The 24,023-nt window shown below is 41.2% G+C and overlaps 2 protein-coding genes across 3 annotated transcripts in view; both read left to right on the top strand.

Annotated features, from left to right (window-relative positions):
* Positions 1–10,452, top strand: part of myom2a (myomesin 2a) — a 30,992-nt gene extending 20,540 nt beyond the window's left edge. For both annotated transcript variants that reach the window (XM_041933779.1, XM_041933781.1), the window contains 17 exons: positions 143–257; positions 1,152–1,311; positions 1,438–1,544; positions 1,679–1,723; positions 1,817–1,953; positions 2,442–2,586; positions 3,346–3,405; positions 4,217–4,284; positions 4,379–4,492; positions 5,362–5,449; positions 5,548–5,586; positions 5,764–5,869; positions 6,533–6,696; positions 6,896–6,932; positions 7,026–7,048; positions 7,230–7,285; positions 8,691–10,452. In XM_041933779.1, coding sequence (XP_041789713.1) covers positions 143–257; positions 1,152–1,311; positions 1,438–1,544; positions 1,679–1,723; positions 1,817–1,953; positions 2,442–2,586; positions 3,346–3,405; positions 4,217–4,284; positions 4,379–4,492; positions 5,362–5,449; positions 5,548–5,586; positions 5,764–5,869; positions 6,533–6,696; positions 6,896–6,932; positions 7,026–7,048; positions 7,230–7,285; positions 8,691–9,290 — 2,064 coding nt within the window. In that variant the 3' untranslated portion in view covers positions 9,291–10,452. The remainder of the gene's footprint in view (positions 1–142; positions 258–1,151; positions 1,312–1,437; positions 1,545–1,678; positions 1,724–1,816; positions 1,954–2,441; positions 2,587–3,345; positions 3,406–4,216; positions 4,285–4,378; positions 4,493–5,361; positions 5,450–5,547; positions 5,587–5,763; positions 5,870–6,532; positions 6,697–6,895; positions 6,933–7,025; positions 7,049–7,229; positions 7,286–8,690) is intronic.
* Positions 10,453–10,712: 260 nt separating this feature from the next.
* On the top strand, positions 10,713–23,983 carry LOC121604040 (protein FAM83B-like). The gene is made up of 5 exons (XM_041933428.1): positions 10,713–10,842; positions 11,099–11,586; positions 16,498–16,662; positions 18,137–18,261; positions 19,520–23,983. Exons 2-5 carry the CDS (start codon positions 11,149–11,151, stop codon positions 21,447–21,449), a joined length of 2,658 nt encoding a protein of 885 aa, XP_041789362.1. The 5' UTR covers positions 10,713–10,842; positions 11,099–11,148; the 3' UTR covers positions 21,450–23,983.
* Positions 23,984–24,023: the final 40 nt, after the last annotated feature.

Genomic DNA, 24,023 nt, shown 5'->3' with positions numbered 1-24,023 from the left:
CATTAGCAGACTGTAGCACAAAGCAGGTTTGATGCAATGAAAACAGACTTGAAGACTTATTCTTTCTTGAAAGTTTGAATTAGCAACTTGAGTTTAGGTTAATAGTTGATAGTTGCGTCAATGTTTCCATGGTTTCCTGCAGGTTACTGGTCTGGAGGAAGGTGAAACATACGTGTTCAGAGTTCGTTCTGTCAATGGAAGCGGTGTCGGAAAACCTTCCCAGCTGTCTGAGCCGGTCTGTGCCAAAGCTGTTCCAGGTAACAACAACTTATCAGCCTGATCTCCTCTGCGAGCTGCACCTTTTATATTCACCAAATACCTGCTAACATGTCAGGGGTTGTTTCCTGTGACCACCAGCATGACGACATGGGCAACAGTCCAGCTCACTAAACGCATTCAGGCACAATGAAAAATACAGTCCTAATGATAATGACACAACCATGATGTAGTTAAATTACTTCTTACAATTCTTATATTATACATCTGTTAAACAAAAAGAGGAAAGTATTTTAAAATCATCAGTCAGAAGATGCAGTAGCTTTACAACAGTTAACAGTTCTAGACTGGCATCCTTTCTAAAAAAAAAAACAAAAAACAGGTAAAATACAAAATCCCCAATCAGAGCATTTTATCTGCGCAGAAAGTGTTAAAAGTCTTAATAACTATGCGTGAAATAAACTCGAAGCTGCTTTCATACATGATTATGAATCAGATAATGTAAAACTGAACTAAATCTCCATTGTTGACTCCAATATATATTTTTCACATAATCTTGTGGTTTCTTGTGATTAAAATAGAACTTAAATATGTTTAGATATATTTAGAAAACAGGAAATTACCAATTTCTTGCGGCACAAAAATGTTTTTTGAAAATGTTGAAAAGTCTCATCACTGCGGGACATTTTGATACTGAGGAAACATTCTAGAAAGTCTTGTTGATGAATAGGCCCATTTGCGTGCACAATACTCTTATTTATGCATACTCTGTATTTCTAAGTGAATAATATGAAAAGCTGTATCTTGGCTCAACAAACTGAGCTGCAAAGACAAGCTAAATGTGGAATGTGGACCTGAATATTATATTAAAAATTTATTTTGTACCTTTATGCGTGTTTTCCCATGAAGTGGTCACATGTTACTCATGTTCACAGGCACCAAGGAGATTGTGGCTGGCGTGGACGAGGAGACTGGAGACGTCTTCCTGTCTCTCGAGGCCTGTGAGATCTGTGAGACGTCCAAGTTTGTGTGGTCGAAGAACTACAAAGCCATCGGCGACTGTCCCAGGGTGGCCGTCACAACAAAGGGCAGAACGTAAGCAAAGCAAGGCCGATTAGTTGTGTTTACTTATTATTTATCAGTGTGATTCCTGGTTGAGTTGATAGCTGTTATAGTTTTGACTTAAATGGATGTTTCATAGTTTCTGTGTTTGTTTCTCAGCTCCAGACTGACTTTCACTAACCCTGATAAAGACGATTTGGGCAGATACTCTGTGGTGGTCACCGACACAGATGGGGTCTCTGCCAGCCACACCCTGACTGAGGACGGTGGGTCATGTAGTTACAGGCTGAATGTAGTGAACAGCCAGCAGATTGTAGCTTTCTGAGTCTTTTCCATCCTGCATGTTAGTCTTTGTTGTTGTGGTTTGTTGTTGCTGATGCTTGTTTTCTTCGCTCTGCAGCCCTGAACACCATGCTGGAGCTCAGCTATGCCATCAGACATCCCAGTGAGTAACGTTCATCAGCAGCAGACTGTATCAGTTCAGTTAAGGCTTACTTCCCGAGGATCTAATCTTTGTGCGTCCTTTGTCTCTGTGCAGTTGTTCCTCTGAAACACGGTCTGAACTATGAGATTTTGGAGAAGGGACACGTGCGTTTCTGGCTGCAGGCCGTCAAACTGTCCCCGTCTGTATCCTACAGGTTTATCGTTAACGACAAGGAGGTCACCAGTGGAGAGGTAACATCTTCAACATTCATATCGACTGAGTTTCAGAATTGAAACCTAATTATACACATCTTTACAAACCTTGTGGTGTTCACTCTTTTTTCTATTATAGCAATGTTTTGATAACTGCAGCTGATTTCACATTATATCAAACAAACACAGCAGCAGTCAAACAGCTACCGTAGCTCCACGTTTAACCTTCAAGTTTCCTTCAAATGGAATAATTCTTAATCCTGAATAGCGCACAGGTGGTGCACTGTATGTTTTTCATTCGTTCCTTTGTTCTGCCATGGATATGTACAAATGTAGGGAAACAAATAAAATGTAAACCCACCACAAAAATTAAATCCTGCTGTCACTCCTGGAGATGATTAAACCTGAGTTATTAATGTTTTCTGATGCTTTTTTTAAATTGAGATAGAACTCATGAATATACAAACACACTCAGATTTGAACATTGGTCTCTTGGTGTGTTGTAAATATAAATCTTTTCCTCTCAGGGACACAAGATCAGCCATGATGTGGCCTCAGGAATCATCCAGATGACCGTGGATCATTTCACCAGAGCCAACGAGGGCACTTACACTGTCCAGATCCACGACGGCAAGGCCAAAACCCAGAGCTCCCTGGTCCTGGTGGGAGATGGTGAGGCTTTCTTCTACCTCACATAACTGTAATTAGCTGATGGATCATTTTAAACAAATGCTACTGACCAGATGAACATCGTTATTAATTGTTGTACTTTGCCCATTATTGTCAGCCTACTTCTCTTGATGGTGAGCTTGCATCATCACGAAAACGTAATAAACCATCATGCATAGAACTTAGTGTTGATATGCAGATAATCCAGTATGAGAAAAGTACAAATCTTGGGGCAGATTAAATTACTAAAAAATTTCGGCAATGAAAACGGTCAGATTGAAAGACGTATTTTTGTTGTGTCTTTGAATGCATCTGCATAAAAAAGTCTAGACTTATGTTATAAACTGTGTTTTGATCAGTCTATCTACATTATCCAACAATGGTCAAACCCAAAGATCTGTCAGTTAATTCAAGCTAACAGTGCATTTCATTTGGTCGCCCGTGAGTGGCGTCATCCCCTTCACCCCCTCTAGTTGCTAACACCCGCAGGAAACACCAGATGATTCGTCAGAGAGTGACAAAGGAAGTCGACCGTAAACATTTCTGCCCGAGTCACTTTAGATAAATTTTCATTCGCAATTATAGTAATATAACATTAAAGACAACAACTCCCATGATCCCACGCTACTTCACGATGTGATCAAACCACGTAGTTTGTTACTGTTTTGATTCAGAGGCCCCCTAGTGGCAGAAATGACAGAAGCAGAAGCAGAATGTGATTAAACGCTAAACATTTTTAGTGATTGTGTTTTTCTGTTTCAGTGTTCAAAGTTGCTCTGAAGGAGGCAGAGTTTCAGAGGAAAGAGCACATCAGGAAGCAAGGTACCAACAGACATAACGATCTGCAGACACTCCACCAAGGCTGCACCGTCATTATGTTGTAAACATCACTTACACAAACAAAAGCTCTTAGTTGCACACACTGCTAATCAGAGTAATTTGTGTGTGTGTCAAAGAGTGTAATTTCCTCCAAAGTGGTTGCAGCATTTTTCAGTTTCATTTGTTTGTTTCTTAGCAGAATAAAGTCAAAAAACATGTCAACAGGTGATGAAATCTGGTGTCAAATGAAGCCACAAGCAAAGAGACAAGTGGATAATTGTTGGTTTGGACGCAGGAATGTTTGAAGGATTTGCTGACATTATGACATTTTCTTAAGGCATGATCACAACCCTGATTGCAAAATAATGTGAGTCGCTTTTGGCATATTCTCAATTGAAAACAGCACAATGACAATGTATTTAATGTTTGACCTCATGAACTTTGTAAATATATGCTTTTTCTGAATTTGATGATTTGATCTGAACACGTTTCAAACAAGTTATGATATAAAGGATGTTACTGCGTGAGTGTCAGGAAACAGAGTTTGTTTGTAAATGATTGATGAGTCACAACTTTTTTGGAATCTGGGTTGTTATTAAGTATTAATAATAGAAGCACTAAAAGAAGACGCATCTGGTTTTACACTGTATTTAAATGCAGATTATAAATGTGTAAATATTAACACATACGAACACCTAAAGGATGATTGTACGGGCTTGGCTTTTTATCTTTCGTTTCATTCATTGTTGCTCTTTATGTTCGAACATAATATTCATAATATCCAAACTCACTTGATTCCACTTTGTGTTTTTAGGTCCACATTTCTCTGAGTATCTGTATTTCACTGTCACTGAGGACTGCACTGTTATGCTCGCCTGCAAGGTAATGTTTAGACCACTCACTTTTTTTACCTTTGTTTATCAACTGGCTTCATTTTTCTCTCACTGAAATGAATCCTTGTGTGTTTGTGTGTCAGGTGGCCAATGTGAAGAAGGAGACGACTTTCCATTGGTACAAAGAGGACGATGAGATTGTTCCAGAAACTCCTCCCAATGTCATGTCTGGAGCCTGTGCTCTTCCCATCCCTCTGGTAACTACTGCCAAAAATCAAAGGCCAAAGCAATAACCTAATACATAGCAACATTTAGCACAATATAGGTCATCATAGTTTATTTGCACAGTTAAAAGTCTCTCTCTCTAAAGTCTAGCAATGTTTTTCCCAAAAGATGCTAAAAATTAAGCAGAGTTTTGAACTGGCAGCAGCTCCTTTCTCTGTGTCCTCTGGTACACTGAAGCTTCAGCTGAGCTAATGTTTTGTTTGTACACCTCAAATAAAAACTAAACATCAGCAATAATCAGTTAATAAATGTCGCTGTTGCAGCATATTAATCTACAGCCCATAAAGAGAAAAATAAATACACGAAAAATCTATAAATGCATGATTAAACTCATCAGCTGTCTCAATATTGTGTTTGCTTAAACTGAGACTCTGCTGTGATCTTCACTGTAATCATATAACCACGCTGTGATAAATTTTACTTATTTTTCAAAGGTTTATATTTATCTTTTACCCCTTTCACACTAGACAAAAAGCCCATTAATACTCACCAACAACTGGCTTTTGTCCTCATTGGGAACGGGTACAAACAGCATGCATTCGCGAATCAAATGATGCAGTAATCACGGGTATTCATCAGTGGTGTGAAAACAACCGTGAAACTCGAAACACTCGAACACTGTTCAGTTTGCGACAAGTAAAAGATCTAAAAATATAAGTGCTGCAACCTTTCTCCTGTTCCCTGTTTTCCGGCACGAACGTGACACACCAGTGGGAAGAGAGTCAATCGCCTATCTGTCCCCTCTTTTAAAAAATCTGCATACACGTACACATTTTTTTTTGCATGTCTCTAAAAATCTAGTGAAAGTTGCATGTTAATATGATAATGTTCGTTTTTCCAGTTCTCCAGGAAAGATCAGGGCGTTTTCAAGGCCGTGCTGAGTGACGACAGAGGAAAGGACACGTCTCTGTTTGACATTTCAGGCCAAGGTACCTTTTCTCGGTTCAGAAGGGGTCAATCACTTCGCTTTATTCTTATAATAAACATGTTATAATGTATTTTGTGTCCTTCCTGCTTTGATTCGCAGTGTTTGACGACATCATCAATGCCATCGCCAAGATTGCAGGTGAGTTTGATCAGCTGACTTTGTCCCCCTGTGTTATTGACACGATGTGATGAATGTGTTCGGCTGGCTCGTCAATGGTGCATCGGTGGAAGTGAGACTCCTGACGACCTTTAGATCGCAGAGAACACATCTGTGTTATCAGTTCGTCTGAGTGAGTTCATGTGTTTGTTGCTGTAGGTGCTTCTGCCTCTGACCTGGTGCTGCAGTGTACTCCAGAGGGCATCAGGCTTCAGTGCTACATGAACTACTACACAGAAGAGATGAAGACTGTCTGGAAACACAAGTACGGTTTCATTAAAGGCTTCATTTGACTCCAGCTCGTACAGGATTCTGATATTTACTTTCACAGCTGACAAAGCACTTTACCAGCTGTCAAGACCTTTTTTGTGTAAACCTGCCAGTTATTTTATGAACGAGCCCAAAGGCACCAAGTGTCATTGTTGTTAATTTATATTCACAAATTAAACTTATCTTAATCTTTCATGTACAAAAACAACATATCAAAGATTGTAGCGATATCGACCATCGCTCGAGATTTGTTTAAAGGATGATTATAATGTACTCACCAGGCATGTGTGCACGAATAGGGTTCAAAACATATTCAGCTTCTCCAGCTTTAACGCTGGCAGCTACAACACACACACACACACACACACACATACACCGTGCAGCCCTGTGCAAACTGTACTGTATGTGGTGTTAATCAAGAAGTCAGAGCAGGTGTTCCCTGTCAGCTGCCAAAAGCAGAATACCTCAGTTGATTTATTATTTAGTGGCTGTTTTGAGGAAATGTGACACTCCCTGATGAAGCTGCAATAAAAACTGTCGTGTTCTCTAATCTCTCTATTCTACTCAAATAGAAATCCCTCATCAGTCAGTTTTTAGTGGTCGTGGTTATTGCAGCCATTGCTCAGCCTTTAAGCTCAGTTGTGTGTAAACCCTGCAGGGAGAGTAAGATTGCCTCCTCTGAGAAGATGAGGATTGGCGGCACAGCCGAGATGGCCTGGATGCAGATCTGTGATCCGTCTGACAAGGAGAAGGGTCACTACTCCATCGAGATCTCAGACGGTGTGCAGACTCACACCAGAACCTTTGACCTCTCCGGACAAGGTAAAGGACTTTCACCTCCAAACCTGTGATGTGGAATTGACTGTTTCATCTGTGCTCACTTTCATACCAACAAGTGTCTCTTTGATGAGTACATTCATTTTTATCTTATTACTGTGTAGCCAGCTCTTTTTTAGTTTCTAGACTTTTGGTGACTTTGAAAGTAAACTCAGTCGTCATGAGATTATTTCTCTTGCTGCAGCATACACCGACGCCTATGAGGAGTACCTAAGACTCAAGTAAGTGATTTGACAGAACAGCAGTTCGTGAACATTTATCTTTAACTTGCATCCACATTATATTAATCATACCGACGTTCTTCTGTCTTTTAGGGCAGCCGCATTTGCTGAAAAGAGTGAGTACCTCATTATACATTAACTTTGTTGATATATATAGATTCCTCCTCTTTGTCCTCCCGAATATCTCGACCATGTTTACACTGCGACAGGTGAAGGCTTACGTCACTTCTCAGTGCAAGCAGGGTGATGTTCTTCGCTGTGAGTTGTGTTTTCATACATGTTGCTGTCTCTCCTCAGACCGTGGCAGAGTGGTCGGTGGTTTGCCTGACGTGGTCACTATTATGGAAGAGAAGGTGAGGATTTCTCAGACATGCTGATATGAATCCACACTATGTTAATCATGTGTAAGAAGGCACGGTTATATATAAATTTTTGGTGTTTTGTTCACATCATTTCAAGTAAGGGGTGCCGCAGCATTCCTATGAAGCAAATGAAAGACGAATGTAAAAAAAATAAGATCTTCAAGCTGTCACATGTTCTTATTTTCCCGAATCATAAAAAGACCAAAAGAGGCTGAAAGTCTTTGGTGAGAGGAAAGGGAAGGTGTGCAGAGGTGGTGATATGAGGAACTTTCCAAAGAGTTCGCTAATAAGTTAAGATTAAACTTCATACAGACAGCAAGAATAAAAAGGACACATACAAAAAAAAAAAGACAATAAAAAGGAAATAAAATCAACTGTGTGTGTGTACATTATATACAAAAAAATACCTTGAGAAGGATGGCTCAGTTTGTCAGTGGAAAATTTTTCAATTGCACATAATCAGGCTCCATCTTCTCAGTGGACATTCAGACAGCACTTAAAATTATAATGCACACACTCACCATTAACTGGTTACTTATAAGCATGCATATTGGAAGCATATTGGCCCTTTACTGTCATTATAAAGCACTTTTTAATGTCTTACTGTGGAGGTTGTGGTTTATTAAGGATGAGGGTTATATTATTAAGAATAATTCATGTCATTCATTACAACTTTCTTCCTTGCTTTCAATAAACAGTAATTAGGAGGTTATTGAGAGGAAACTCTTTGTTAGTGGCTTAGTAGTTTTAGAATATGGTTATGCAGAACAATGCATTAATGAGTGCTTTTTAATCACTAGTATGGAGCCAATCTGCTGCTAATAAGCAGCTAGTTAATGGTTAATATGTGTAACTTAATATAAAGTATTACAGAAGTGGAATAAATGTGATGTAAAGCTTTTCCCAGAGGTTTAAACCATTTCACAAAGTCTTTATCAATGGATGGCATTCACTCAGTTGTCATGGAGATGGATCAGCTGGTATGCGACCTCAGGAGCATTCATGATTTCAGCTTTGGGACTTGTCATCTTTGTGGGCATAAAAAATAAGCAGCAAAATAATGATATTTTAAAAAGTCAAGGTCAGTTTACAAGCTTGTTCAGGAGCAAACTGCTCCTTTCTTGAATGATTTGAGTGCTACAAATGAAATTGAATTCATTATATTGATTCTCAGATTTTATTATTTGTTTACTTTTTATAGTCTTAACGACATACTTTTATCCAGAAATTCACATGGAAAAGCGAAGATTTTAAAACAGCTTGAAAAAATAAACCTTGGTCTATTTGTGTTTTTTTATATAAACCCACTGTTCAACCCACTGTTTGATTGTTTTGTGTACAATAAGCAAAACTGTATTTTTGAGTAAATCCTGACTTGGCTCTCGACTCTCTGCAGTCTCTAAGCCTGACCTGCACCGTGTGGGGCGAGCCGACCCCTGAGGTCACCTGGTTCAAGAACGAGCAGGAAGTCGCCTCCACCGAGCACACCAAGGTCACGTTCGACGGCGGCAAGTTCGCCAGCATGGTCATCAACAAAGTCACTCCTGACGACTCTGGCAAGTACAGCATCAATGTGCGGAACAAGTACGGCGGCGAGTTCGTGGAGATCACCGTCAGCGTCTACAGGCACGGCGAGCAGATCCCCGAGCCCAAACTGGGACATCCCAAAACGCCAGCTGCTACACCTGCGGCCACGCCTGTGCCGCCAAAATCCCCAGCTCCCCCCTCCAAGACCCCAACACCGACCCCTTCTAAGTCCCAGACCCCAGCGTCGTTCATGAAGAGCCCAACTCCAGCCTCTACCCCCGCGTCCACCCCGGGCCCCAAGTCTCCAACCCCGGCCCCCAAGTCTCCAACCCCGGCCCCCAAGTCTCCAACCCCGGCCCCCAAATCTCCAACCCCGACCCCGAAGTCCCCAACCCCAACTCCATCTCGCGGAGTCAAGTCACCCACCCCACCCAGATTCATGAAGTCTCCGACTCCACCCAGGAAGTGAGCGAAGCGGTGGTGGTGGTCTGAGGGGGAAACGTTTGCTGTTAGCAAAGTTGATTTATAGCATGAGTGTGAAACCTTGAGCAGTTGCTTTAAAGTTTATGTACACGTAGTCACTGTTAAAAGTCCCACTTCTGAACTTCTGGGCTACCACAAAGAACGGGCTTCTGACCAGTTGAAATTCTCTCGATTTCTGAGAACTAGTTGCAGGATATTTACAGGAAAAACCTACAAAAGAGGAACTTTAACAGTGGCTGCTAACATACAGTAGATGTCCTGTTCAGTTACTTCATATCATAACTGATCACTGTGCTTTTGACACAGGTGTGAAAAAGGTACAAAGCTGAGAAAAATAAAAAACACGTTACATGTTTATGTTCTATGTTTTAAAAGCTGCACCTTCCACTAGGCTACATTGGTGGAATGCCTGTACACATATTTTGTGGATGTTAGAGGATAATTCAGGTCTATTGCAACTTGGTTCATATTTATCAGTGGCATCAGTAAGAAAGGGGGGACACAGGTTAAGAGACACAAGCAGTCAAACAAACATTTGGAAGAGAAGTCAGAGGCTAGCACTGTAATTATTACCCAAACTCTTCGTCGTAAACATCCATCATGATTTACAGACTGACTTTCTGGTTCTGCTTTGACCAACCTGTTCATCGTAGCAGACAAAGTTTCCTGTGGGTCAACATTTCAGGTTTTGAGTTTTTCAAACTGAAGTAGTTTAGATTAGGTCTGCTTTCCAACCCGTCAGATCATGTTTCTTTCCCTGTCTGAGTGATGTCACCATGTCACCATATCCACGAAGAGTTACGACCAAAACTGTAGAAATAAGACCGAAGTTGTTATAAACCAGAATTATCCTTTAAGCTGGATGACCTGGGAGGCAGCAGGTACAGAGCTGGGGTTCTGTTGTCAGTACCTGGGTGTGAAGTTAACGCCAGATACCAGATAATTTTTTTGTTTTTGCTCTGGGATGGTTAAGTTTTCCTCCTTTATCCTCCGCTACTTTTGCCCCAGAAAGCTTTCACCATGTGGAGATCCTAATGAAGCCAGTTAGTGATCATCTGAATTAAGAAATATGCACTTCCTGTCCTGGTCTCTGTGCCAGAGAATCTGTCTGTGTCCCCCCATGCTTTGTGATGGCAATAAACTTATCAATCTCTTTCTGTTGTCTTGCTGAGTGATCTCTCCGTACCCCAGATGTGTCAGGAGGTAACATTAATAAAGTTGAAAGTAAAAATGTGCACCATTGTGTTGAATCCAGGCTCAAATGGACTGCATGACAGCTGGAAAGGTAAATAGACCTGCTCCTGCCCCTGCAACCCAGCTGAGCTGAGCTGGGGGTGGGGTGTGTTACAGTACGTGAGCAACAGGGCAGGTACAACAAGCTATTCGAGGCATAAACAGTTCAAATTCACGCCTTAGTGCTGCTGGTGCTGCTGCCGAGAGTGCAGACACCAAGGCTGACTGGAGAGTTTAACTTTGTTCTTTTAAAGCCATTTAAGGTTCAGGATTCAGGAACACAGGACGATTTCTTTAACCATGAAGTAAGTTTGTTTAAGAAGCTTCTCAACTGTTAATTGGTCAGTTCACGAGGATCATACTGTTCAAGAAGTTAATACATGCCTTGTATTGTTTAACTTGAGGTGAATCACACTTGACAGACGGGTTTTTGTCACTTTGTATATGTAAACTGCTCATTCCTTCTCTCGCAATGAGCTTTCCAGTGTCTGTTGCTTCATTATAGTTGAGTGTCTAGTCTAGACAGAATGTTTAACAGTCACACAACTTGTCACACTGAAGGTAAAGGAGAGGTCTGTTGCACAAAGAGACTCAGACAGGACCTGGCATCCATGGAGTCCAGTCTGTCCTACCTGTCTTCACTGAAAGAAGATGACAATCCACTTTACATCCAGCCACATTACAAAGAATCCTACCGTCTGGCTATTTACGCCCTGCTCTGTGGAGGCAAAGAGGCCTACGAGGAGTTCCTCCGTGCCGAGCAGATCAGCCACTTTCTGTCAGAGGAGGAGATCCTGTTCATTTTGGAAAATGCAGAGGTGCCGTTTGTGGAGGATGAGTCTGAGGGAAAACAGGCCACGGATGCGGTCAGTCCCTCCACGTACTTCCCAACCGAGTCGGACGAGGAGGTGCCCGACTTGGACCTGGGCTGGCCCGATGTCTTGCTGGACAGCACGGACACGAGCATCAGCATGCTGTTCCACCCGCCCAGACAAAACACGCCAAGCATCAAAGAAGTGGTCCGCAAACAGATACAGGAGGCGAGGCAGGTGAGTTAATATAACCAAACCAGAGCCGAACAAATGCATGAAAAAATACTAAGGTGAAGTCTTATCTCTCAGGTGGGTAAATGTTCAGATTCATCTTCATCCATCATACTTACAGGTGGAGTGGGACTGGAACAATAGCAGTTAATGTATAGCACAAACACAATGAAAGGCGTTGCTTCGCACAGAGAAAATACACATTTCTGCGTACAAAGCACACTGTGGGCCTAGACTACACATTAGAGGAGAGAGCTCCATTCTGCTTTGTGTTTCATGCAGACAAGGTCAAGGTTGTAAATGAAAGTAGTAGTCAAAGTAGTAATGACTAAGTTGGTTTTGAAGTGATTCTCTCCTTGTAGCAACATAAATTCATCGCCTATAAGCTTGTAGACTCTTAGGATGGAGGCTGTGGGTATAAGCCTGCCACTGGCCGACTATTTCAGTCATGTTTCTCCTCCCCTTCTGCTATTTGCATGTTTCAGAGTTTTCACTGCTATGTGAGGCAACACATAGTCTGAGATTGTAGGCTACACGCTGGAAACGGCAAGTTTTGCCAAAGCGACAAACACAGCTTATCTGTTCATTGCTTAAGTCACGCTTAAGCAATAAACAGATAATCCACTGAGCTCCTCCAGACCTTAAATACAGTCAGGCCTCTAAAATGCAATTCCAGTGGATAAAAGGTGATAAAAGTATCCTTTAGAGTGCTCTTCCACTGGAGAAAACATGACGCAGTGCCCTCTAGAGTGCCCTTCTATTGGGGAAAATATGATAAAGTCCCCTCAAGTGCCCTTCCAGTGTAGACAACACGACCACTGTGTTCGGTCCATTTTCTTGGTTTGTTTGTCTGTTAGCAGGATTATGGAGACACTACTCACCTGATTTTCATGACACTTGGTGTAAAGGTGTTGCATGTGGCAAGGAAGAACCCATCATCTTTTGGAGCATTTCAGAATCACCGGGTGGATACACTAACACTGTTAGGGCATTTGGCCGTGGTCAGGGACAGTGGCTTCATGGGAGAAATGGAACAAATATAACAACTCCCCTCTCTCAAACTTTCATCTTACTTTCATCCAAATGAAGAAATGTCTGCAAGCAAGGAAGAAAATTAAAACTTTACACTTCATGAGAACAACCAACAATGTTAAGTTTGAGCTTGCAGATTTGCAGATGATAGAAGAGTGGACTATTGGCCTTGGTGGAGGTCTGCGCTCCCCGAGTGCCCATAGCTGAAAAACTGTGTGATCTGGTAATTGTTCTGAGACAGCTCCATTCAAATCAAACATGCAGAAACAAATCACAAAATCTGGATAGACAAATCTGACTCAGTCTTCATGTAAGCGCATGAGCAGGCACGTGTGTTAATTTACACGTTACAACACAGCCTCCCGCTCTTTTATAGGTCAGACCTGCTGTGTCCTGCCGCAGCTCCATCATTGTTAAAAAAATGATAATCTCTTGCTAAACTAGATGTTGATGATTCTGTTGTAGGTTTGTAACTGTCAAAACTGTAAAAAAAAAAAAACCCTAACGACAAGATTAACGCAAACCAATTCAAAAACAGCGTGTTGCGATTCAGTAGCATCAGATAAAATAGATCAATAACTAAAAGCGAGGAATGCAAACAGATATTTTGCCAACACTGCTGTATGTGTGCAGGTCCATGGGGGTGCCGCACACTGAACACGCCTCCTGCAGAAGTAGACGAGTTCGCCTCTGAAGATTTCAGTGGAAGTCATTGGATAAAGCACAATAATCAGGATTACAAATCAGAAAGAGGCAAAACGCTATAAACAAAACTTGAATCAAAAGTACTGAAGAAGATTCATTAGTCCAGTAGGATGAGTACCTGCTGGATTCATAGAAGTACAGACAGCTGTAAAATGAGTTAATTAAGTATCATCAGTGAAAGATCAACATCCAGAACCCACAGTAATTAACACAGTAATTAATCCAATCTTCAGAGTAAAGGTTAAAAAAAGCCCAAACATTTAGTTACAATAGCAGTTAACTATGTAGAATGTTGTTTTAGTGACAAATTAGCCTCAGACAGCTATAGTTAGCCTGGTTAGTCAACAGCTGAACTGATGGCAGAAAAAATCTGAATGAATAAATTACAATTCAACAGTTAAAACACAGCTGTGATACGGAGCAACAGATAAACACGCTAAACAAGTACGTGTGTGGAGTGGATACAAGATGAATATCAATATTTGTTTGGTCACAGATCTGACAAACAACTGGATGCCAGTTAACCAGTAACTGTGCCAGCAGGGGTTGCCATAGCAACAGAAGTCCCTGTTAAACCACTAATAACTAGTGGAACTCTTTTAAATACTTTTAGATACACATTTCTGCAATGAGTACTAAATTCATGTACATTTTGCAAGTACATTTTCATAATTATACATAAATACTGAAATAGCGTTTTCATTGCAGAACTTTAACACGTAACAGAGTATTTTTGCCGTGTAGTGGTAGTTTTACTTTTTCTTAAATAAAAGATCTGAACTCACGAGCATACCTCTGATAAACCACTACTGGACAGCAGATTTTGACCAAATAATGTAAACGTTCATCAGTTGTAACCGTGGAACCATTAACAGCAGTAAAAAATGTAGCAGAACAACCAGGCGTGAATCCAGCAGCTGCTGAAGTTACAACAGTGACTGGCAGCAGGCAGAACAGTGAAGTGCTGGAATTATCATTTCCTGCATGCAGGAAAGTATATATATCTTAACACATACAGAACATAGTCCCTGCTCAGCCTAACATAGACAGGAAGTTATTTTGCCAACAGTGAGGATGATTCTGATGGAAAAGGTTAGCGTGAAGGTCATGTTTCATTTTCAGATGCAGGACATTAACCGGCTGGCGTGTCTCAGCTTGAATGTTCTCAATGTTCAGCTACCAGCTCACCGTCTCCTCAACTTAAGCTAACAGTTCAGAAATTACAGCAGGGCGTGTGTGTGTGTGTGTGTGTCTCCATGTGCAGGAAATTGACTTTTCATTCATGTACCTTCTGAAAATGAGTGACGAAATGCAAACGGTGTAGCAGCGTGATACGCGTTGCTCTGTGCATACATGCACTGTAAACGGTGACGTAGTCGTAACTGAAACAGTTAAAATCCAGGACAGCACGGATCCTGGATGCTTACAGACATGATTTCACTTGCGCTGTTTTCCATTTGAGAACCACCCCTCTTATAATTTGCAGAACATCGACCTCATACAACATGCTGCGATGTGTCCTGTGAATAATTTACCTATCAGGCCTGAAAATGTGGGTTTACTCTGCCAGATGAAAATATGGTAAGCATCCCTTTTATGCCACTGTAAGTAAGACTTGAAATGTCTTCGGGCGTGATATATAAAGTCAAGATGAAATCTGGCTAGAAGTCATGTTAGGATCCATTTTGGAGGGTGAAACTTAACATAGATGTTTTTAGTTTTATGCAGGGATCCAGATTTATTCATTCATTCAGCCAAAGTGGTTAAAAAAAGTAACTAAGTACGTTTACTCAAGTACAGTACTGAAGAAGACATTTAAGTACTTCTACTTTACTGGAGTATTTGCATTTTATGCAACTATAAACTTACTTGGCAAATATTGTATTTTTACTCCACTACATTTGTGCAACAGCTTTAGTTACTAGTTACTTTTCAGAGTACAATTTTTCATATTCTTCCTGTCCAGTGAAGACCATGTATTTCCAAACTTGGTGATTTTGAATGTTTGTGATAAACTGAAGGACAAAGTGTTTCCTTTATACAAATAAAACCCCTGTTTAAAAAAACTCTTGGATTAGCTGGAAAATGCTTTGTCACAAAGCTGAAAACTGTAAAAAGCTGTTTTTGTGAGCCCATGAACAGATACATGAGATACGTGGTTCTCACAGGACAGGAATGCAGTGATGTGGAAGAACAAGCACAGGGACATAAGAAGGAGCTAAGTTCTTTCAGAAATATTATGATGTTTTAATCGAACAGTCTATCTGTGTAGGTGCAGTAACACTAACACACACACACACACGATGACCCCTGAAAACAGAAATAAAGAACACACTCTCTTTCCACCAGCCATGAAGGGAAAATGGACAAGTTCTGAATAAACCGCCCTGTTTTTCTCTTCAGATAGAGACTGCACCAAACTGGAAAAGCCACATATTAACTCCCAGGTGTAGCCGACTAACCCCTACAATAAACATATGATGCACATTCAAACATCTAAAAATGCAACATACGCATTAATGCAGCAGTAATTAATCCTAAAACATCAGATATCATCTGATGAGGATTTAGCCTCTGGGGGCAACGGCCAGTGTTTCAGTGCTTCCAGTGTAGCCAGAAGACAAATACGGGCAACGGATTTCCACACCAGCTGTTTACCTGCATGCAACCAAAGCCGCTCAAATGTGATTGGACAATACTACGCGGACTAAACAGAAATTAGAACGCTTTCAGTGCCAAAATCTCGTCCTTTTCCTACAGATCCTGCATTATATGCAGACATGAGTTTATAGAGATTAGTAAAACATTGACAGGGACCGATTTACTGCAGAATGAGTGCTTTTACTTTTGATACTTTGATTGCGTGGTATTAGTGGTTTCACCAAGTAAAAGGTCAGAATACTTCTTCCACCACTATTCATTCATTCATTCATCCACTCACACTGTCACGGTCAGCCTGTCTTCTCCACGAGGACATTATAATGAATGACATCTATGTTCTGGTGAGTCAGGAACACTTTAACAATTTTAAGATGTTTTTTACTTGGTAGAACTTTTGTATATTACATTTTCATTTAAGTCTCTTTCAGAGGCCTAACTCTGAGTCCTCAGACATCCTCAGCCTGAATAAACATTGTTCTTTCTGTATTCAAAGTATCTTCAAATGTTTATTGTCTCCAGATGATTGCCATAGCGATGGACGTCTTCACTGACGCCGACATCTTCAAAGAGATCATCGCTGCCACGTCGAGGGGAGTGGCTGTCTATATCCTTCTGGATGATTCCCACTTCAAGAGCTTCCTCACCATGGTACACAGGATGGGCGTCAACATCCAAGACCTCAAGGTGAGAAATAAACACCGCTGTCAAGCACAACGTTAGAGGCGTTGTCAAGTGAAAAGGTTTTTAAATACGGGGAGAATAATATGTGCTTTTTCTTTTCCTTTGGTTTGAGAACATGATGAACATATATAACATATATTTACATGTTGTGGACACCAGGTATTTGAAATTTAACTTGAACTACACAACAGCATCACAACGCACCTGTTTTTATGTTTTGAACTAGAGTAAATGTTTGGCTAAGGAAAACCTTTCAAAATAAAAGACACTGACCAGTAATTGTCATAAGATAAAATAAGACAAGATAAGATAAGGTAATGCTTTCTTCCTCCTCCAGGGTGGAAATTGAGGATCATGACATCAGTTGGGAACTAAAAAACTGTTGAATTTTATTGTAATTCTGTATTTCTGCAAAACTTACAAAAACGTGTTGATTAAGACATGAAATGGACATTTTGTAGCATTTTGGGGGAGAAAAACTACCCATATTTCTGCTCCTTCAGCAGCATGTTTGTCGATTTATATTCCACGGATGTTTGCTGCCAGAGGAAGTTTGGCCTGTGGCATGACCTTTCTTCTGTTGGCAGGAGCGTTCAGTGGATTAAGTCTGACATTTGCTCCACGCCCTCGTGAAAATGCTGTCATTTACCAGCATTCCCCTGCTGCGTTTCTACTTGTGTCATTATCATACGAGACAACTGCAGCGACCGTAGGACTGATCTGTTAGCGCGGCTGGATTTTCCTGTTGAGCAGCATCAGGACGACGTTTCAATGGAGAACAAGAAGACGTCAGAGCGAACACAGTGCCGGCTTTGTGATCTTTGTGCAAATTGCTTAGCCAGTAGCCACATCAAAATACCAGCCTCAGAGAAACTGACGCGCAGGTTCTGTCTTGTTGAGCACAACAAAGGGTGTGTGCTTGTCTCTGTGTGTGTGTCTGTGTGTATGTGTGTGTGCATTAGAAATGGAAAAAAACTGCTCTGCTCTTCTAATTTCCCAGTTACTTTGTTTAGAAATTACTTACAAAAAACCCACTTATGAAATCACATCTACTAAAGCAAAATGCATCTCATTTAAAATGGAAATGTTACCTGAGCTTGATGTCTTGTATGTTACTTTCCTGTGCAGCAGTCACATGACAAGAGGTCATAAAGTTCAAATTACAACATTTTAGAATACAAAAATGGTTCATAAACAAGCTAAAGTAGGACCACAAGAGGGGTTATCTGACATGTAGACAGAAGTGACAGAAAATGTATAAATGTGTGCAGGGGCGGCAGCAAAAGCGGGGGGGGTTGGGGGGGGGGGCATGGCCATCCTGATAGAATCACTGGCCTCCAACTGGACAAAAATAATTTTATTTTCAGGTTTTCACATGTACAAACAAGTACTCAGTTAAATAAGGACTGCTGCAAAATGCTTTCTTTCCCTGGCTGAAGTAGCTCTAACCGGGTGCTTTTATTTGTTTCTCCATCAGAACGTGCGTGTTCGGACGGTCCAGGGCCAGCAGTACCGGTGTCGGTCCGGGGCGAAGTTCTGTGGAGATCTGGAGCAAAAATTCATTTTGGTGGACTGCCGCACAGTCTTGTATGGAACATACAGGTAAAAAAAAACAGATGTATTCCCCCATTAAGCCAAGATATTTAATCCACCTTGAACCTGTTACCATTTTGTTCTGGACTTTTTGTTTAACTAAAAATAAGTCAACTGAGATGAAACCAGAAATCCATCACACTGTAGGTCACTTAGATCCCATTTACACCAGACATTAAAACCTGTTTCCAGACTTCCTGTTTGGGGACAGGAAAATGCATGCAGAGGGCGTTGTGATCAAAACGCAATCAAATCAGCAAGACCACATCTGTTGCTTGCAACATGATCAGATCTCAGCCAGGTGTAAATGTGCACAGTGTGACCAGTCTTAAGAAAAAAATCTGCCCGGCAAATTTAAAGGTTAGCTAACTTGTTAGCTCAAAAGAACAAGTGGTGGCTAATCGGTAGCAGGTCTTGGACCTACCTGAAAGTGATTTTAAAGTAAATGACACACATATATTTCATTTCTATGTTTGTTGACACGTCCAGCAGTCCCACTCATTTGCATGTTGAGATATGACCATGATGTCAAGCAGGGGTTCATGAGGCAGCAAGAAACAGGAGCCAAATGCAGAGAACCAGCCAGACGGGAACAGTTTTGGGATTTATTTGAAAAGTGTTGATACATAAGCTTACAGGGTTCATGTTCAAGAGCAGGTGGCTGGAAAGCAAAGGCATCAAGTAACACTGACAATCTGGCAACTCACTGGAGAGAAGGGGCTGGTGTATACTGACAGGGTGATTAGGGAATGAGACACAGATGAGCAGGTGATTGTAGGAGTCAGGTAATGAGGATGGACGTCTGAGGCATCTGGTGAGGAGTGGGAGTGTGGCTGAATGGAGAGACAGAGAGGCAGAGTGAGCAACAATAAAAACAAGTGAGGTAGCTGGGTAGAATCAACATAACATGAACATGAAGGCTTATCAATACAAAGGCTCTAGTTCAGATGTCATTAACCAGATGATATATCCAGATACAAAACACATGTTAATTCCAGGCAGAAATGTGGCTTTGTGCTCACCTTAAAGGTCATGATGAGGTGAGTACAAATGACAAACCGTGTCCATCGTTTCTGGTTTCTTCTCTGTTCTCAGGTCACAACGTTTTTGCTCCTATGCGCTTGATTTGTGATCAATCTGTATCATATCTAAAGTACATTTAGAATGTAAATAATAAAGATTTTCATCAGTTCATCATGTGGAAAATCTGTTCATCGTAATCATCCTTGCTGGCTCTTTGACAACTGTGCTGCCTTGTTTTTTTCAGCTACACGTGGTCTTTTGAAAAGATCAACCTCAGCATGGTCCTCGTGATCACAGGTCAGCTTGTTTGCTCTTATGACGAGGAGTTTCGAAGGCTGTACGCTCGCTCCACAGCTCCTACAATCCAGACCAGGGAAAGGTTATCTGTTCAGAACCTGAGAGACACTGTGGCCCTGCAGAGCCCAACCACCAGCCAGCTTTCCCTGCATCAGATTCACATGAGATCCAGAGGGACACACGGCATGAGAAGCGCTCAGGATGACAGGTATAACAATGCCACCATGCTGACCAGGGGGCTGAGCATGCAGGAGAGGCTGCATCAATCTCACTATACTGACATGGGGAATCTGATGCGGGGACACAGTTATGGTGGAGAACTGCAGAAGTTAAACTCCATGACTCGGCTGAGGATGGGGACCAAGGACATCGGAGCCCCTCTTACTCCTGAGAGGACTGGATCTAACCTGAGAGGGGCTGGCGAGTCGCTATCAAACAGGCTGTCCCAGCAGCACCTTAGGCACCGGACTCTCTATGGGGCAGACCAGAATCTGATACCATTTAACTCTGAATCATCACTCCACAGGTGGAAGATGGAAACATACCTTAGTATGCCTCCAGATGTACCAAGTGATGTGATATCCCCAGTAATATCTCCGTATAGTAGTCTCACAGGATTAAACGAGCAGCAGTCACAGATGATTCACAGCAGGTCGAGGGAGATTAAGTCCAGGATGGAAGAAATGAGGCAAAAGAGGCTCAGTCTGCAGGATTTCACCAATCTCAGGCAAAGCCAAGAGTCCTTGAGGTCTGCGTATGTAACAGAAAGACCTACCTATAGGTCTTCATTAAGAGGTCTGGACACAAGTGTGGCAGAATTACAGCCAAATACACAAAACGGTTACAGCCTGGAACCAGCCAACCCCAGAGACAGTGAGCCAAATAAGGAAGGAATTTTCAATGATGGCCACCGCTCTGCCTCTCACTATGATGTCAAAATGATTTCAGAACGAAAGACAACGCAGAGGTATGACTGGCACGAGCCTATTTCCAGGACAACGTCAGCAGGTGATTTAAATATGAAACTAAATGATCCAACGCTCAAGCTCTCTCATTTGCAGCACAGTGGTCTCAGTATCCAGCAGGCAAGAGCGATGGAGTCTTTGATTGAAATCCCAGAAGAGAAAGAGGGTTCAAACACGCGTGCCAACAGTTCAGACTCCACTGCATTCAAAGATGGAAATGAAGAGATTTACAAAGGATTACCTGCAGAATCACAGCATCAGGATCAAACCAGAGGAAGCCATGGTTCTATAGGTAAGGTCGCCAACAGCTCTGGCTCAGCTGTTCCAGGAGAATCTCCAGGATCTCAGCATGCAGTGGAGGCTAATAGTCACATGGAAATAGGGCAAACACAGTGTGATGAACCAGGCCTTCAAAGGAAAAATTCCATGAGAATGAAAGTATATTCACTGCTTACATCAGACGACAAGAAAGCATCCAAAAAAGAGGACAAATCAGTCCAAAGAAAGTCCTCAGTGAAATCCAAGAATCCCTCAGGAGTCTTCACAGAGCATTCAGAGGCACCTGTAGCAGACCAACCAACAAGTGGTCCAACAGAAACAGAGAAGCAAAAATCTCCATTCTTGAGATTATCTGCTCCGCGTTCAAGCAAAAAGAAGACAAACGTTCCGGCAGAGCAGGACAGAGGCTCTGGAAGCACTCTGAACGAAGAGGGAGCAACTGTCTACCAAAGACAGAAAGTCTACAGTCGATTTGAATATTTTCTTAACACTGAAACTACTCCCAAAGACAAAGGCTCTTCGCTAAACAAGCCTGACTCTGGCTATCCAATGCATCAGACACAAAGTGGTTCTGAAAACAAACTGGGAAGATTCATGCAGCGAGTAGGAAATCTTATAGGGAAGAACAAGTAGAGATGCAGGAAGAGAAGAAGGCCACCATGCTCAGCAATGAAGGCAAAGTTAGTGCATTGTGCTCCTGTTGTTTATTCATTGATTGGCTGTTTATGGTCACCACTGCAGTATACTTAATTTTTCCTTGATGGGTCTGATAATGTGCCTAAGATCACGGATAATAATTACCACTGATGCCAAAACACAAGATGTAATGTATCAGGTACTGAAACAGCGTCTATCTGCCCTGAATTGGATGTTACAGGGAAGCAGGGTTGATGTGGAAATACCAGCAAGTCGTTTACCAATGAAATTAAAGCAGAGTCAATGTAACACTTATGCTTGTAGCCAGAAAAAAATATCTTATTAAGTAAGTTGAATTGTGAAAATGTTTACTTAAAGTACATGAGTGTATATATTTTTGGATTGTTCTTTTTGAAAGTTTAATTAAAGGTCCAGTTTGTAAGATTTAGGGGGATATATATACAGATTATGGCTAAATAATTCTGTTTTTTTTGTCTTAGAATGAGCTCTTTATATCTACAGAGGGAGAAGCTCCTCTTCCGTCATGTCGTACCATCATGTTACTACAGTAGCCCAGAACAGACAAACCCAACACACTTGCTCCAGAGAGCACCTTTTGTATTTTTCTCATGTCTCGTGGCCACCACAGGTTCTCCTACACGCTTGGAAAAGGATGGGCGATGGGTTGCAATCTGCAACCTCAACACGAGATGGCACTAAATCTTACACGCTGGTGCGTTAAAAGTACAGTGTGTAAGATGTGGCCATAATTTTAGCTTGAAAACATTAGCTTAAACATTATCAACAGTTCTGATGTCAGTATGTCAAAGACTTCTATGTATTTTGTTGCAGAGATATGTACTGAAGTTAGCATGCTAACTTGCTAACCAGCTAGTTGCAGTCCATCCTGTCTCATGATACCACTTTGTTCCACAACAGTTCCTGAACATAGTTTTAGTTGAGAGATGTGTGTGAGCAGCACACTCAGTCAGCTGAAAGGGCCACTAGCTGCATGGTTAACTGAGCTAACTAGCTAATGGCAGCTAGTAGCTACAGCTAAAGATAGCTACAGCAAAGAGCACAGTGAGCAGCAGTTAGTTACTCTAATGATTTGCTGCCCACTGTTTGATGCACGTTTGTAAAATATAGTTTTTCTAATACTGCTTGATGTTGTACATTTTCTGTGTTCCTTGGATGATTGATTGATTGTGACATTCATGGCTCATGCTCATGGCATGTATGGCTATAATACGTAGATATCCAGATGTGTAAATAAAACAAACCATACAGTATAACCATGTCGACTACCACGACAAACCAACCTCAGTGGGACTAATGAGATAGTCAGAAGTCAGAACGTACTTGTGAATTTACAGACATCGCTGTGATCAGGTTTCATTGGATCTACTTTCTACTGAGGAAATTGTTTCTTTAAAAACTGATCGGTTGAGTTATGATTAACTAAATGCTGCTGTTAAATATTTAAATGTACTTTTTCAATGCAGGTAGCAGCACTAGCAAAATTCCATTCATTTCCGTTATTTGTGTGGCAGCTGAACTTTCAGACACAGATATCTCTGAATCTGGGTGCATAAAACTGAACTTATCGGCATGGATAGTTACCGCTAAGGGTAGTTCAGAAATCTGTATTTTTGAAGACCTTGGAAACAGCAGTTTAGAAACAATCACACCTTAAGGTCTATTTATTAGTGGTTGCTCTGAGCTTTCAATCAAATCATGATTTTCATCAGCTGGAGTTTGCCAAGTTTTTTTTTCTTTTTTTCTGTCATCTGCATTTCCATCATGACTGGGCAAATTCATCTGCTGAGGAAGATCATGATACACGATTGAAAACTCCAGAACTAATTTGACCTTGACATGAAATTGTTTTCAAATGCCCTTTGTAATTTGGGGCAACTGATCAAATGACTGTGAAAACAGTCACATGTGAAAATGTGGATTTAAATGCAACACTCACACTCACTCGCTTTTTACATCTGAGATATTCACTGTAAATGTAAGCATACAATGTTTATATATGAAAACTTGTTCCCTAGAAGCACCTGAGAACACATGTAAGTTTCCACTTGTGTCTTTTTTGTGAAGAGATGGAAGGTTTAACTGAAAAACTACTGTACTTCTCTACAGGAAAACAAGACTTAAAGTCAGCAGCCACACTAGCGGCCCCAAGAGGTTGCAATGTTTACTACACACACAGAGAACAAAAAATTCTGACAAGATTACAGATGGAGAGATAATTTCTTAGCATTAGGATTCCAGCATGTTTTATCTTCTGTGACATGATGAGCCACTTCCTTTTTTTAATTACACTGGTTAATGGTGCTGTAGTAGTAGTCGTAGTTGTCAAGGCACAGCTGCAACAGTATTGTTCTTGATAGTAATTTAAAAAATACACAGACACAACTGCACAACACTGCCTCGTACATGGAGGGCGTACTCATACCTTTATTTTGAAATAACTGAGAAAAATATCTACAATCATAATAATAAGGTATCAGCATAATATATAAAATAAAAAGCTTTGTATTCAAGCTGCTTTTCATGCTTTAT

The sequence above is a fragment of the Chelmon rostratus genome, chromosome 3, assembly GCF_017976325.1.
Source record: "Chelmon rostratus isolate fCheRos1 chromosome 3, fCheRos1.pri, whole genome shotgun sequence".
Classification (NCBI taxonomy): Eukaryota; Metazoa; Chordata; class Actinopteri; order Chaetodontiformes; family Chaetodontidae; genus Chelmon; species Chelmon rostratus.
Note: the sequence above shows the minus strand (reverse complement) of the source record. Positions and strands in the feature narration are given on the sequence as shown.